The sequence below is a fragment of the Dama dama genome, chromosome 5 (assembly GCF_033118175.1).
Source record: "Dama dama isolate Ldn47 chromosome 5, ASM3311817v1, whole genome shotgun sequence".
NCBI classification, from domain to species: Eukaryota; Metazoa; Chordata; class Mammalia; order Artiodactyla; family Cervidae; genus Dama; species Dama dama.
This window is the reverse complement of record NC_083685.1, coordinates 6003421-6015440: the sequence shown is the minus strand read 5'-3', so window position 1 is coordinate 6015440 and position 12020 is coordinate 6003421. Positions and strand designations below refer to the sequence as shown.

The 12020-nt window shown below is 50.2% G+C and overlaps 1 protein-coding gene across 1 annotated transcript in view; it reads right to left on the bottom strand.

Moving 5' to 3' along the window:
- Nucleotides 1-6898: 6898 nt before the first annotated feature.
- Nucleotides 6899-12020, bottom strand: part of MN1 (MN1 proto-oncogene, transcriptional regulator) — a 47702-nt gene continuing 42580 nt past the window's right edge. Inside the window, exon 3 of the mRNA XM_061141647.1 lies at nucleotides 6899-7730. Coding sequence (XP_060997630.1) covers nucleotides 7549-7730 — 182 coding nt within the window. The 3' untranslated portion in view covers nucleotides 6899-7548. The remainder of the gene's footprint in view (nucleotides 7731-12020) is intronic.

The window sequence follows — 12020 nt, the reverse complement described above, 5'->3', positions numbered from 1 at the left end:
AGGCCGGGGGCCTTCAGCAGGAAACAGTGACACTATCATGCTGTCCATGGGGCCCCAAAGAGTCGGACAGAACTTAGTGACTAAACTGCGGCAGCATTTTTTTTTAAGAGTTTTTATGTGAACCATTTTTAAAGTCTTTTCTGAATTTGTTACAATATTGTTTCTGTTTTATGTTTTGGTTTTTTTGCCCTAAGACATGAGGGATCTTAGCTCCCCGACCAGGGATCGAACCCACACCCCCTGCATGGACAGGCAAAGTCTTAACCACTCAACCTCCAGGAAAGTCCCTCAAGGCAAATAAATTCTAATTTATTTTAGAATTATGGAGGACACACTATAATCTCTTCTAGACTCCCTCTCTTGTCCATTCTTCAGAAAGAGCTTACCAAAATTTCCACCCTAGCTTAAAATTTATACATGTAGCAGAAAAGGGGCAACAAAATCAATAGACTAGAGGGTTCAAAAATAACCCCCTACAAATATGGTTAAATGATTTTCAACAGTGTTACCAAAACAGCCTATTGGAGGAATGGGAAAATCTCTTCAACCAATGGTTCTGGGACAAAGGAATATTCTAGAAATAAAGAACTCTTTTTTATTATTTTTCATCTTCTGCCCTGTGCTGCATGTGGGATCTTAGTCCCCTGACCAGGGATTGAAACTGCACCCCTTGCATTGGAAACGTGGAGAAAGAACCCTCACCTTTGCCATATGCAAACCTCAATCCAAATGTATCATGGAAAGCTCAACGTGAAAGCCAAACATAAAACCATAAAGCTACTAGAAGAAAGCAGAATCCCAGGGAAGACACAGGTGACTTTCGCCCTGAGAAACGATGAAATGTACTTCGGGGAACTTGTGGAATATTTAAACATTTGCACTTCAGAGGACACCACAAGAAAACCACAGACTGGGAGAAAACACTTGCAACACATGGAGAAGGGACTTGTGTCCAGAATATATAAAGAACTTTTAGAATTCAATAACAAAAAGACATGCAATCGTACAAATAATTGGGCAAAGGATCTGAACAGACATTTCACCAAAAAAAAAAGATATTCAGCAAGCAAATAAACACATGAAAATACACACAACATCATTAGGGAAATAAAAGTTACAACCTCAATAAGATATCACTGCACACACACTAGAATGGCCAAGTTAAAAAGACAGATAGTAAAAAGTGTGGGCAAGGATGTTAGAAGGAACTTGGAGCTTTCAGATGTCACCAGTGAGAATGCAAAGGGGCACAACCACTTTTGAAAAATGGTTTGACAGTTTTTTAAGAAGGAAAACATAGACCTCTTATATGACCCACCCAAAAACTTGGTGGCCCCAACGATAAAGAATCTGTCTGCAATGCAGGAGACCAGGGTTCTATCCCTGGGTTGGGAAGATCCCCTGGAGAAAGAAATGGCAACCCACTCCAACATTCTTGCCTGGAAAATCCCATGGACAGGGGAGCCTGGGGGGTTACAGCCCATGGGGTCGCAAAGAGTCAGACACAACTGAAGCGACTAAGTATACAAGCACAAAAAAAAAAACTTGTACACAGATCTTTACACTAGCTTTATTCCTAGGATGGACAGACTGTGGTATATCCATATGATGAAATACTACTCAGCAATTCAGTGTTGTTTCACTGCCTACTCTGGGCTGAGACTCCCCTCTAGGAGGGAGCTGGGGACCCCAAGAGTCCCCTGCTGGTGGCACTGCCTCATGATGCCTGCCTGGGGATGTTGATGGGACTCTTCCACTGACGTTACCACAGTCCCTGTGTGACTAGACTCTTTGATTTGCAGAGTGTGTTCTAAGGCTTTGCTTACATTATGCCCTCACTAGTATTTACAATTAATTTAACAGACCCAATTTATTAATTTTCTCCCTAGAACAACACACGTTGATGTTTTTGAAAAGACCCTGATGCTGGGAAAGATTGTAGGCAGGAGGAGAAGGGGGTGACAGAGAATGAGATGGCTGGATGGCATCACCAGATCAATGGACATGAGTTTGAGTAAGCTCCGGGAGTTGGTGACAGACAGGGAGACCTGGCATGCTGCAGTCCATGGTGTTGCAAAGTGTAGGACACAATTGAGCGACTGAACAACAAGTTTCTGTCTCTATGGCTTTGCCTTTTCTGGACATTTCATATAAATGGAATCATCTAATATGTGGACTTTTTAAAAAAAAATATGTGGACTTTTTGTGTCAGACTACTTAGTCTAATATTTTCAAAGTTCATGTTTCTATGGTTAAATAATATTCCATTGTATGAATATACCACGTTTTGTTTATCCATTCATCATCCAGTCGATGGTAAGACGGTGTTTCTGTTAATATGGAAAAACCAACCTGCCAGCCGCACCAGCCTGAAGCTTGAGTCCCACCCTGCCCTCCTCGGGGTGAATACACACCTCAGTGTGAAGCCCCATCTGTTTCACATGATCCCATGCCTTCCCCTCAGTATGCCAGTCAGTGGTCCCTTTGGTTCATGAATCCTCAGAGACGTGAACCCCTTCACTTTCTCATCCATGCGTTTCACACCGATCTGAAGGCTCTCAAATGCTCATCCCTCAGTGTTCATCATTCTCTCATCTTTCTTCCCTTCCTTGGGTACCAAACATGGTCATGTACCACTGTTGCTTTGAATAGGAGATCTTTCAAGCTTGAGGAGATTTTTGCGCTCCTCCAGATTATAGTGAATGGAGAGGTCACGTCTTAAGACTTTACATTCTGACAAATACACTGTTGCATAACTGCTGACCCCTGAACCACAAGGGGTTTTGGGGTGCTGACTTGCCCTCAGTTGAAAATCTACATGTAGTTGATAGTCACTTCTCCTTATATCTGGTTCCTCCAAATCTGTGATTCTGCATCATTGGATTCAACCAGTTCCAATTGTGTAGGACTGTAGTATTTACTATTGAAAAAAAATTTGCCTGTAAGTAGACCCACACACTTCAAACCCATGTTGTCCAAGGGTCAACTGTATAAGAAAACTTTAAAAACTGAAGGGAAGAAAATATAACAAAGTTTCTGCCAAATCAGGGTCTGTTGTATGCTAGGATGAATAAGGTGAACTCCTGTTCATCCTTCAAAACCCTACCTGGGCATAACCGTTGGAGGAAGCCTTCCCTAAGCCTCCAATGTGAGGTTCATGGATCTCTGGGAGTGACATTCATCCCTTGTCCTACAGTGGGTGACTGGGCATATTCCCCTCACTGGTACCTGTCAATTTATTTGTCTTGTCTGTCTCCTCCCCACCACATTTCCCCCTTTGGAGACGAAGGGTCTGCTATGACCTCAAGTCTGAGGCTGTAGGTACCAGAGTGAACCTGCTGCCCAAAGGGAAGCCCATGGGACAGCCAGAGCTTTACAGGGCCTGTGAGCTAGTGCTCATGGTAACCTTCAAGCTAGATGTGATTTACTCCATTTTATTTATTATTTAAATTTTTATTTATTTATTTTGGCTGTGCCTTGCAGCTTGCAAGATCTTTGTTCCCAGACTAGGGATTGAACCCGGGCAATGGCAGTGAAAGTGCAGAATCCTCACCACTAGGCCACCAGGGAATTCCCTCATTTGCTCCATCTTAGACATAAGAAAGGGCTTCCCTGGTGGCTCAAATGGTAAAGAATCTTCCTGTAATGTGGGAGACCGGGGTTCGATTCTTGGGTTGGGAAGATCCCCTGGAGAAGAGAATGGCAACCCACTTCAGTATCTTGCCTGGAAAATCCCAGGGACAGAGGAGTAGGGCTGCAGTCCGTGGGTTGGCCAAGAGTTGGGCACACCTGAGCAGCTAACACCCACACATACACGAAAACAGAGGTGGGGTAAACCACTTGTCCATGGCCCAGGGCTGCCAAGGAAGCAGCCCCCGATGCAGAACCGCCCACCTCCAAAACGCCAGCAGCCGCACGTGAGCTGATCGACATGACGCCAACAGTTTATGTATATAGAGCCCTCCCACGTGCTGCGTCCACACAAACCGTCTCCTAGAGCAACTCCACGAGCGCTCATCTCCTGGAGGAGGAAATGGAGGCGCTGAGCACCTATGCAACCTGCCAGAGGCTAATGAAGCTTACTGGGATCTGAATGCTGGGACCTGAAAGAACAACCATCGCCCAGCACGGCCCCGTGCCCCTGCCTCCCTCCTGCACCAGCGGCTCTCAGCTCCAGGGGGCCAGGTCCTCCACAGGACATTAAGCAAAGCTTGGAGAGGTCTGGAGTTGTCGCAAGGGGCGGGGGAGGAGAGATGCTACTGGTACTCAGCGGGGAGAGACCAGGAAGGACGCTGAATGCCCGACAGTGAACAGGACGGCTGCCCCCGCCCGCCACAAAGACAGAGTCTGAGATGACCCGACTTAGAACAGCATCGGTCCACACGTGCGCACACACACACACACACACACACACACACACACACACACACACACACACTACAGCTTCCAGACCCACATTCCCATCCCCCATGGGCTTCCCCAGTGACTCGGTAAAGAATCTGCCTGCCATGCAGGAAACCTGGGTTTCATCCCTGGGTCAGGAAGAGCCCCTGGAGAAGAGAATGGCAACCCATTCCAGTATTCTTGCCTGGAGAATCCCATGGACAGAGGAGCCTGGCAGGCTACAGTCCGTGGGGTCACAAAAAGAGTGGGACACGACTGAGTCACCAACACAGGTAAAAGGGGAGGGGTGGGGGAAAATAATGCAAGCCCCGCCCACAAATGTACCACCGTCACCATTAACGTCATATTTATTGTTATTTAGCTGCTCAGGAAAACATATACAGGTATATACAATATGCATGAATACAGAAGACTGCACTTTACATATTTTTTTAAAAAAGAAAGAAAAAAATAACACTCAATTTCATGAGCTATTGTCACAGTCTTCCAACCAAGCATTTCAGAAATGAATTTCTTTTAAGAGTCAAAAAAGATTACAGGATTGCCTAACACACAGCAGAGTTAAGTTTCCATATTTTACATGTGCAATAACGTTTTCATATTCTTTCCCGAAGAGTTTTGCTATGCAGTACCGATTACCAGTGTTTGTGGAGTCTCGTGGGTTGGGTGTGTTTTTAATTTGCTTTTATTCTTTCCATTAAACCAAATCTAGTGAAATAACATCCTTTTGCTTAAGGCTATTTTTAAAGCTGTTCCATTCTGGGGTCGTGGGGAGCGAGAAAGTTGAAAACTTCAGGGGTTTCCGAAGTTGCCAGGACCACGAGCTGATGGCCGTGTGCTGACGGCCTCAACGCAGGGAAGGTCAAAGACAGAAGTCAAGACACTTGGCTCCCCGGCCTTAAGCAATTAAGGAGAAATCATTCCTGTTTAAGAAATAAAAGGGTGAAGCTCTCAAACAGCTGTACATTTCAGAATCAGAGGGGGCGTGGAGTTTCGCTCAGACTATGGCTGGCCCTCCTGCAGTCCATTGCAGGAGGGGACATTCCCTCCCCCTTTCTCTCCTTTCCTGGCAGAACCCGGGACTGGGTAAGCCCCCACCTTCTTCTCTCTGATCAGTCCACACCACCTGCTTCTGCCTGCCTTCTGCAGGGGCCAGGGTCAACCCAGGTCAAACTGCCCATGCAGGAACTCTGGACGGTCCAGACTCAGACCCCGAGCCAAAAGGGCCAGCAGGAGGAAAGACGAGGAGGGGGAAGTGGAAAGAGCCAGATTTTTCTGGATGCTCTTCTCCCTTTGCTAAAAAGTTCTTTGAAATAAACAATGTGGGTGTTGTATGGTGAGCTCAAAGCCTTCAGGTCACTTGCTAAAAAAAAAAAAAAAAAAAAAAAGCCGGGTCTGTAAACTCTGGGGACCTGGGGCGGGGGGCGGGAGGAAGGATGGAGGGGGCGTGAGGCTCAAAATGGAGCATTTAGTAAGATGCTCAGAAATTGAAATCGAGCAGAAGATTTACGGATTTGGGTGACGTGGTATCAGCCACTCCTTGTCTGGCCCACCCTGGAATCTGGGCCACCCCCACCACCCCCGTGAATCACACAAGCCCTTCGCGATCATCAGCAGCACCCAAAGAAAGCCTCCCCTGCCCGCGCCAGGCCTCCGCTGACCGCTGCTCTGGAAGCGCCAGGTAAGAGGCCTCAGCTGGGTCCCTGCTCACCCAGCCGCTCCTTCACCTCTGCTCAAAGAAGTCACCCCTTCAGGAGATGCTCACGACGTGGCTCTGGTTTTGCAGCAGGCTGAGATTACACCAAAAGCGGGAGGGGGGATTCCGGGGTTTTAAAAAAAAGAAAAACGCCCAAGAATCAAAGTCACTAGTTGCAGTCCCTTTCTCTCCCCTCTAGTCCTCGGGAGTCTGCAAACTCCTCCAAAGAAGACACACAGGCTGGAAGGAGGAAAGGGGGCTTGGCCGAGAGAGCCTGGGGTCTCCTTTACTCAAAGAGCTCCTCCAAAAAGTGCTGGTCCCTCCCCGGGATGGGGGGCGGCCCAGAAAGGGGAGAAGTGGGGGATAACCCAGAAACCACTCCTTCTTGCCCCAGTGCCTGGTTGGCAACAGACGTCACGAAAGGTCAAGGCTGAGACCTGACCCTTCAGCTCCAACACCCGAAACCCAGCCGACCTGGCCCAGAGCAGGGCGGGAGCCTGCCATCATCCCCATGCGGATCAGGGATGCTCCGCACAGCATGAAAATTCAGAGCCTGAGCGTTTGGTGCAGAGGCCCAGAAAAGGAGAGAAAACACCACAGTTGAATATTCCAACTACTTCCCACAGAAGCAGGCTGGACACGTCATCACCTCCATCGCAGTGAAAGGCAGCTCCCGGCAGAAGAGAGAAAGGCTGAGCGTGTGTTTGTAGGAACGAAAATATATATGTCTATTTTCTTAGGGAACAGACAAAACAAAATCTCAGGCGGAATACCTAAGGGGGGCATTAATTGTTTGGCTCCTGCCTGACTGATGACAGTTGGGTGTCAATATATAATATTGTGATGACAATTTGACTCTCACCCGGCAATATTCCAGAACTACTATTCTCCAGGATTTCCATTTTAATAAGCAGTGAACAAAGCAAAAGGAAAAAGAAAAAAAAAAAAAAGGAAGTGGGGAGGTACAAGACTAAAAGAGAATTAAAAAGGAAAGCAACTCTTGTCTTATTATGAAATAACAATACTTGGACATACAGCAGCACGAAAATAAAACAAGGAAAGAGGTCATCTAAAAAAACGTATGCCAAGATTACAGAAAAGAAAATGGGAATTATCTAGCAGGAAAAAATGCTTCAGCAAAAGTTTGCTAACTGCAGAAGGGTTAACACTGGTAACATACCGTGGCGGACGAGTTTCTTTTTTTTAAAAAAATTTTTTGAGGTTTTTTTTTTTTTTTTTTTTTCCCCTTTAAATTAACCCCTTCCGGTCCATATGCCACTAAGCAGGTACCAACCTAGGAAAAAAAAAAAAAATCACCCACTCAGCAATAGTGGCCCTTTCAAATTCACGTGGTGGGGGTCAGTAGGGTGGGGTCAGGTGAAGGGGGAAGAGGAAAGAGAAAGGGGGGAGGGGAGGGCCTGGTGGGGGAGGGGGTATTTCTTGTCACTTCAAGTCAGGGCGGCCACGAATGTCCCGAATCTGTTGGAAATGTCGGAGTGCAGGGACCGCCAGGTGGGCACGGAGGCTCGGGCCTTGGCATCACCCACATCGTCTGTGCAGTGGACAGACAGGCACTGCAAGTGGCTGCCGGGCTGGGGCGCCGAGGCCTTGTTCGCAGGGAGGTCGTGGGCTGCAGAGAGAGAAGGAAGAGAGAGTGTTAGCAGCTTGCTTGACTCTGTAAGAGGCCCTGATGGGGACAGAGAGGCAGAGGCAGGAGAAGAGAGGACAAGTCCAGGCCCTTTTTTCTCATGCCTAAAGATAGTCTAAGGAGATCTAAAGTCACTTGATTCGAATCCTCCTGCTGTTGCCTTTGACTTGGGCTGTCACGCTTTAGCCAAGGGAAGACCCCTCCCTCTTGGGTCCATTTTTCCCCCACCACCTTGGAAAATAGAAGAGTTAGGCAGGATAAACACAGGGTTTGCCCATCTCTGATGGACTAGAGTTCCCAAAAGATTAACTGCTCCTGAAGTAAGTTGGGAAGGCTTCCTGGAGGAGGCATATCTCAACTGGGTGTTGAGGGATATGTAGGAGTTCATCAGATGCAGTGAATTAAATAAGAGTGGGGAGGATCATCCAGGTCTAGAATATAACCCATTCTCTTGTCATCCGCTAGACAGACATTTGCTAAGGGGCTGCTATGTGCTGGGAACCCCCTTATGAAGTGCCAAACTGCTCAGAGCAGTAGAGACTAAGAGTGTGGACTCCCCAGCCACATGAGTGCCTTTGCCCATCCCCAGCTGCTGCATGAAAGGACTTTCGGTGACAGAGGTAAGGGAATCTACTCCTCTCCTACACCCTCAACGAAAATCCCCTCAATTTCCTTCTCATTCAGTCATATAGCACCAGAAACAGCACAGACCATAGTCATGCTTTGATTAGACATCCTTGAGGGGAAAGAAATTTGACAACCATTCACACATAGTGTAAATTATATTAGAAGACAACAGGAATTGGGAGTCCTAGGGCAGGGAAGGAAGACAGCAGTCATTTCAGAGGACTTCTAATTTACTGTTGCCCAGTGACCCATAGTTCTGTTCTGAGGCCTATTAAATCATGATTATTCTCATTGTTTCATTTTCAGAGCCTGAGTCTCAGAGAGGCAAGGTGACCTGTCCAAGGTCACACAGCCAGCAAGGAGCAGAGTTGGGTTTGAAGACAGACTGATAGTGAACTCCTGACTCAGCAAAAGTGAGAAGAGCTGGCATTGGGGGCGGGGGCCCAGCTCCAGCCAAGGGAGCACACCCAGATACTGAACTCCACGACCGGCCCACCCTCCTCAGCACACTATGCAGGCCCAGCCTGGGCCCTGCGCCAGGCAGGAGTCACCCCACCCATCCCGCCCTCTGGGATCCGGGGCGGTAGAGGGGGAGGCTTCCCCCGAGAGCTGAGCCACAGCCTGCAGAGAACAGCCCTCCCAGAGGGACGGGCCCAGGCAGCCGAGGCCAGGCATGACTAACTGGGTTTGGGGTCCCCACCCTGAAGCCCCAAAGACATCCAGCTTGGGGACCTGCGTTCTTGGGAGGAGCTGGGGCTGGGAGGGAAGATTCTCTCCTGTGCCTCTTCTTTCCTTCATTCGATTACGAAGTCTTCACTGGGACCCTACTATGTGCCAGGCATGGTGGTGAGCCTGCAGATTCCAGCAGGGAACAAGGCACTTTCTTCCTCCTCCTCCTCCTCCTGCATCTGACAGTAAGGCTGGGAAAACAGCGTCAGAGCCCAGTCACTTTGGAGTCAGAGACTGAAGCCTGAATCCCAGCCCAAGCGCTGTGTGCACAGGGTCTGACACTTTGCCCTCTCTGACCCTCAGTTCTATCCACTGGTAAAGTGGGGGTGATGCCGTCTCCCTCGGGGTCTTGTCACAGGTGTCCTGGCACACAGACACATCCCCAGGCAGGGCTTATGAGACTGTCATTCATGTCTGGGGTTGGGGAGGCAGTCCTTGCAATCATCTAGAAGCCTTCAAGCCTGGTCCCCTCCTTCAGACTGGCCAGCTGGGAGTGTTCCTGCCCATGAAACGGGAGTCTTTGCCCATTTCGTGGGCGGGGAAGCTGAGACTAAGATTTCAAAGTCAGTGAGAGGTGGTGGAGCTGGGATGCTGTGACCTCAGGAAGCTAGAGACACCAAATTCGGGGTCCCCTTGCCCCGAGCAGGCCCTGGATTTCAGCCACGCTGATGCACAGCCCTCACTCACATCTCCGCTCTTGAGCCCACGCTTGCCTTGCTTCCGGTGACACCCTGCTGCTTAACACCGTTGTGGGTATTTTGTTCTGAGCATTGCAAGATCTGGATTTGGGGGAAGAAGTAGCATCTATCAGAGGGCGGGGAGAGAGAGAGAAATTCTGAAAGGAGTTCCTTACTTCACTTCACACATATTATTCCAAGAAGCCAACACAGCAACGTTTGTGCCCATTTTACAGGTAGGAACCAGAGACCCCTGCCAAAACTTGCAACAGTTAAAGAAAGACAAGACCCAGACATCAGCTCCGGACCCCCAGCTTCCTGGCTCTGCGGCTGACGCACCAGAAAGGCAGACACAGAAGGGCCAGGACACTCACAGGAGCTGGGTTTCCTCAGCTGGTTCCAGAATGTTCCAAATGGCCACGTTTCCTAAAGATGCTCTCTTTCCAAGACGCAGACAACTGAAACGCATGCAATGCGCCAAAACCAGAGACAGCTGCTCTTCTTCCTTGGGGTGGATTTAACGAGGGCGTGGCAGGCACACAGCTGAACACATCCATGTATTATCTAATTCCATCCCCCAGCAAGCCCAGCAGCGGGGGGATCCTTCTGCCCACTTGAGAGGGGGCACCTGGGGCTCAGAGAGGGTGAGGGGCTTGCCTGACATCACAGAGCACGGACACCGGATCTCCCAGCCTCTCTGCTGGGGACAAGTGAGCGAGTCTGGTATCCACGGGGAACGTTTCCAGCAGAGAATATGACTCTTCAGTTCTCGACAACCTAAGCATGACCAAACTCATCTTCCCGCCGGGTCCATTCCAGCTGGGGGGACCCAACACGCCCTCGGACCGCGGCTCCCCTGGGCTGCCGATAAAATCAGTCCTGCAGGAGCCGCCTCAAGTCAGGGCCTGCCCCGGCCCGGGGTGGGGAGCGGCCCTCCGTCCCCCCTCCTTGGGGGCAGCAGACGGGCCAGCCCCCACGCCAGGGCCCAGAGATAAAAGCTGCCCCCCTCACCCAGCTCCCAGGGTTGGGAGAGACCCTGGGGTTACTCAGCGCCCGGCACTGGCAGATACCGCAGAACCGCTGGGTGTTGTCCTGTTTTCCCTCGTTGGCTGTCGGCTGCGTGGGGGAGGGGCGGGTCTGGCCTGTTCAGCTCAGCTGGGCCCCCGGCACGCTGACTGTGAAGGGACTTTCAGCCCCATTTGGCAGATGGGAAGACTGAGGCCCCAAGGGACAGGGAGCTGCCCAGGGCTCACCTGAGGCCAGGTCGCCAGTTCTGGGACCCGCCCTCTCCTTTCAGCCTGGGATTCCTCGCAGGGTCAGGCTGAGATGGAACCCCAGATCCTCCAATCTGGGCCACTGGCCCCCTGCTGCAGGGCCTCAGCTTCCTCATCTATAACTTAGGGGAGGCGGGGGTGGGTGGTGATTCCCATGGGCCTGGCTCTAGGCTGCTGGAGGCCATGCAAGAGAAAGAACTGGGCTTCCCTGGAGGCTTAGCGGTAAAGAATCCACCTGCCAATTCAGGAGACACGGGTTCGACCCTTGGTCCAGGAAGGTCCCACATGCTGCGGAGCAACTAAGCCCATGCGCCACAACTACTGAGCCTGTGCTCTAGAGCTCCGGAGCCGCAACTACTGAAGCCTGAGAGCCCGAGAATCTGTGCTCCACAAGAGAAGCCACCACCACGAGAGGCCTGAGCACCGCAACTAGAAAATACCCCCCGCTTGCTGCAGCTAGAGAAAAAAGCCCGCACAGCAACGAAGACCCAGCACAAACAAAACGAAGTAAATAAATCAAATTACGGATGGGGGAGGACTTACTAAAATTTTTTCTTATAAAAGGGGAAGAGCTGCTGACACCCTGCCTGTGGGGTCAGTTCCTGAGGCACGGGTGGCATCGACTCAAAATTATAACCACACGGTGCCTCACCCTGGGCAGCCACAGGGGCTGAGATGAGGGGCTTCCGGCTCATAGGACAGGACGGCATGCCTGCCCAGCAAGGAAGGACCGAGGGGCAGTTTTTAAGGTCATCCCCCTAATTGGCCGGGCTTCCCAGGTGGTGCAGTGGTTAGGAATCTGCCTAGCCAATGCAGGAGATGCAAGAGACGTGGGTTAGATCCCTGGGTAGGGAAGATCCCCTGGAGGAGGATATGGCAACCCACTCCAGTATTCTTGCCTGGAGAATCCCATGGACAGAGGAGCCTGGTGAGATAGAGTCCATGGGGTCGCAAAGTCAGACATG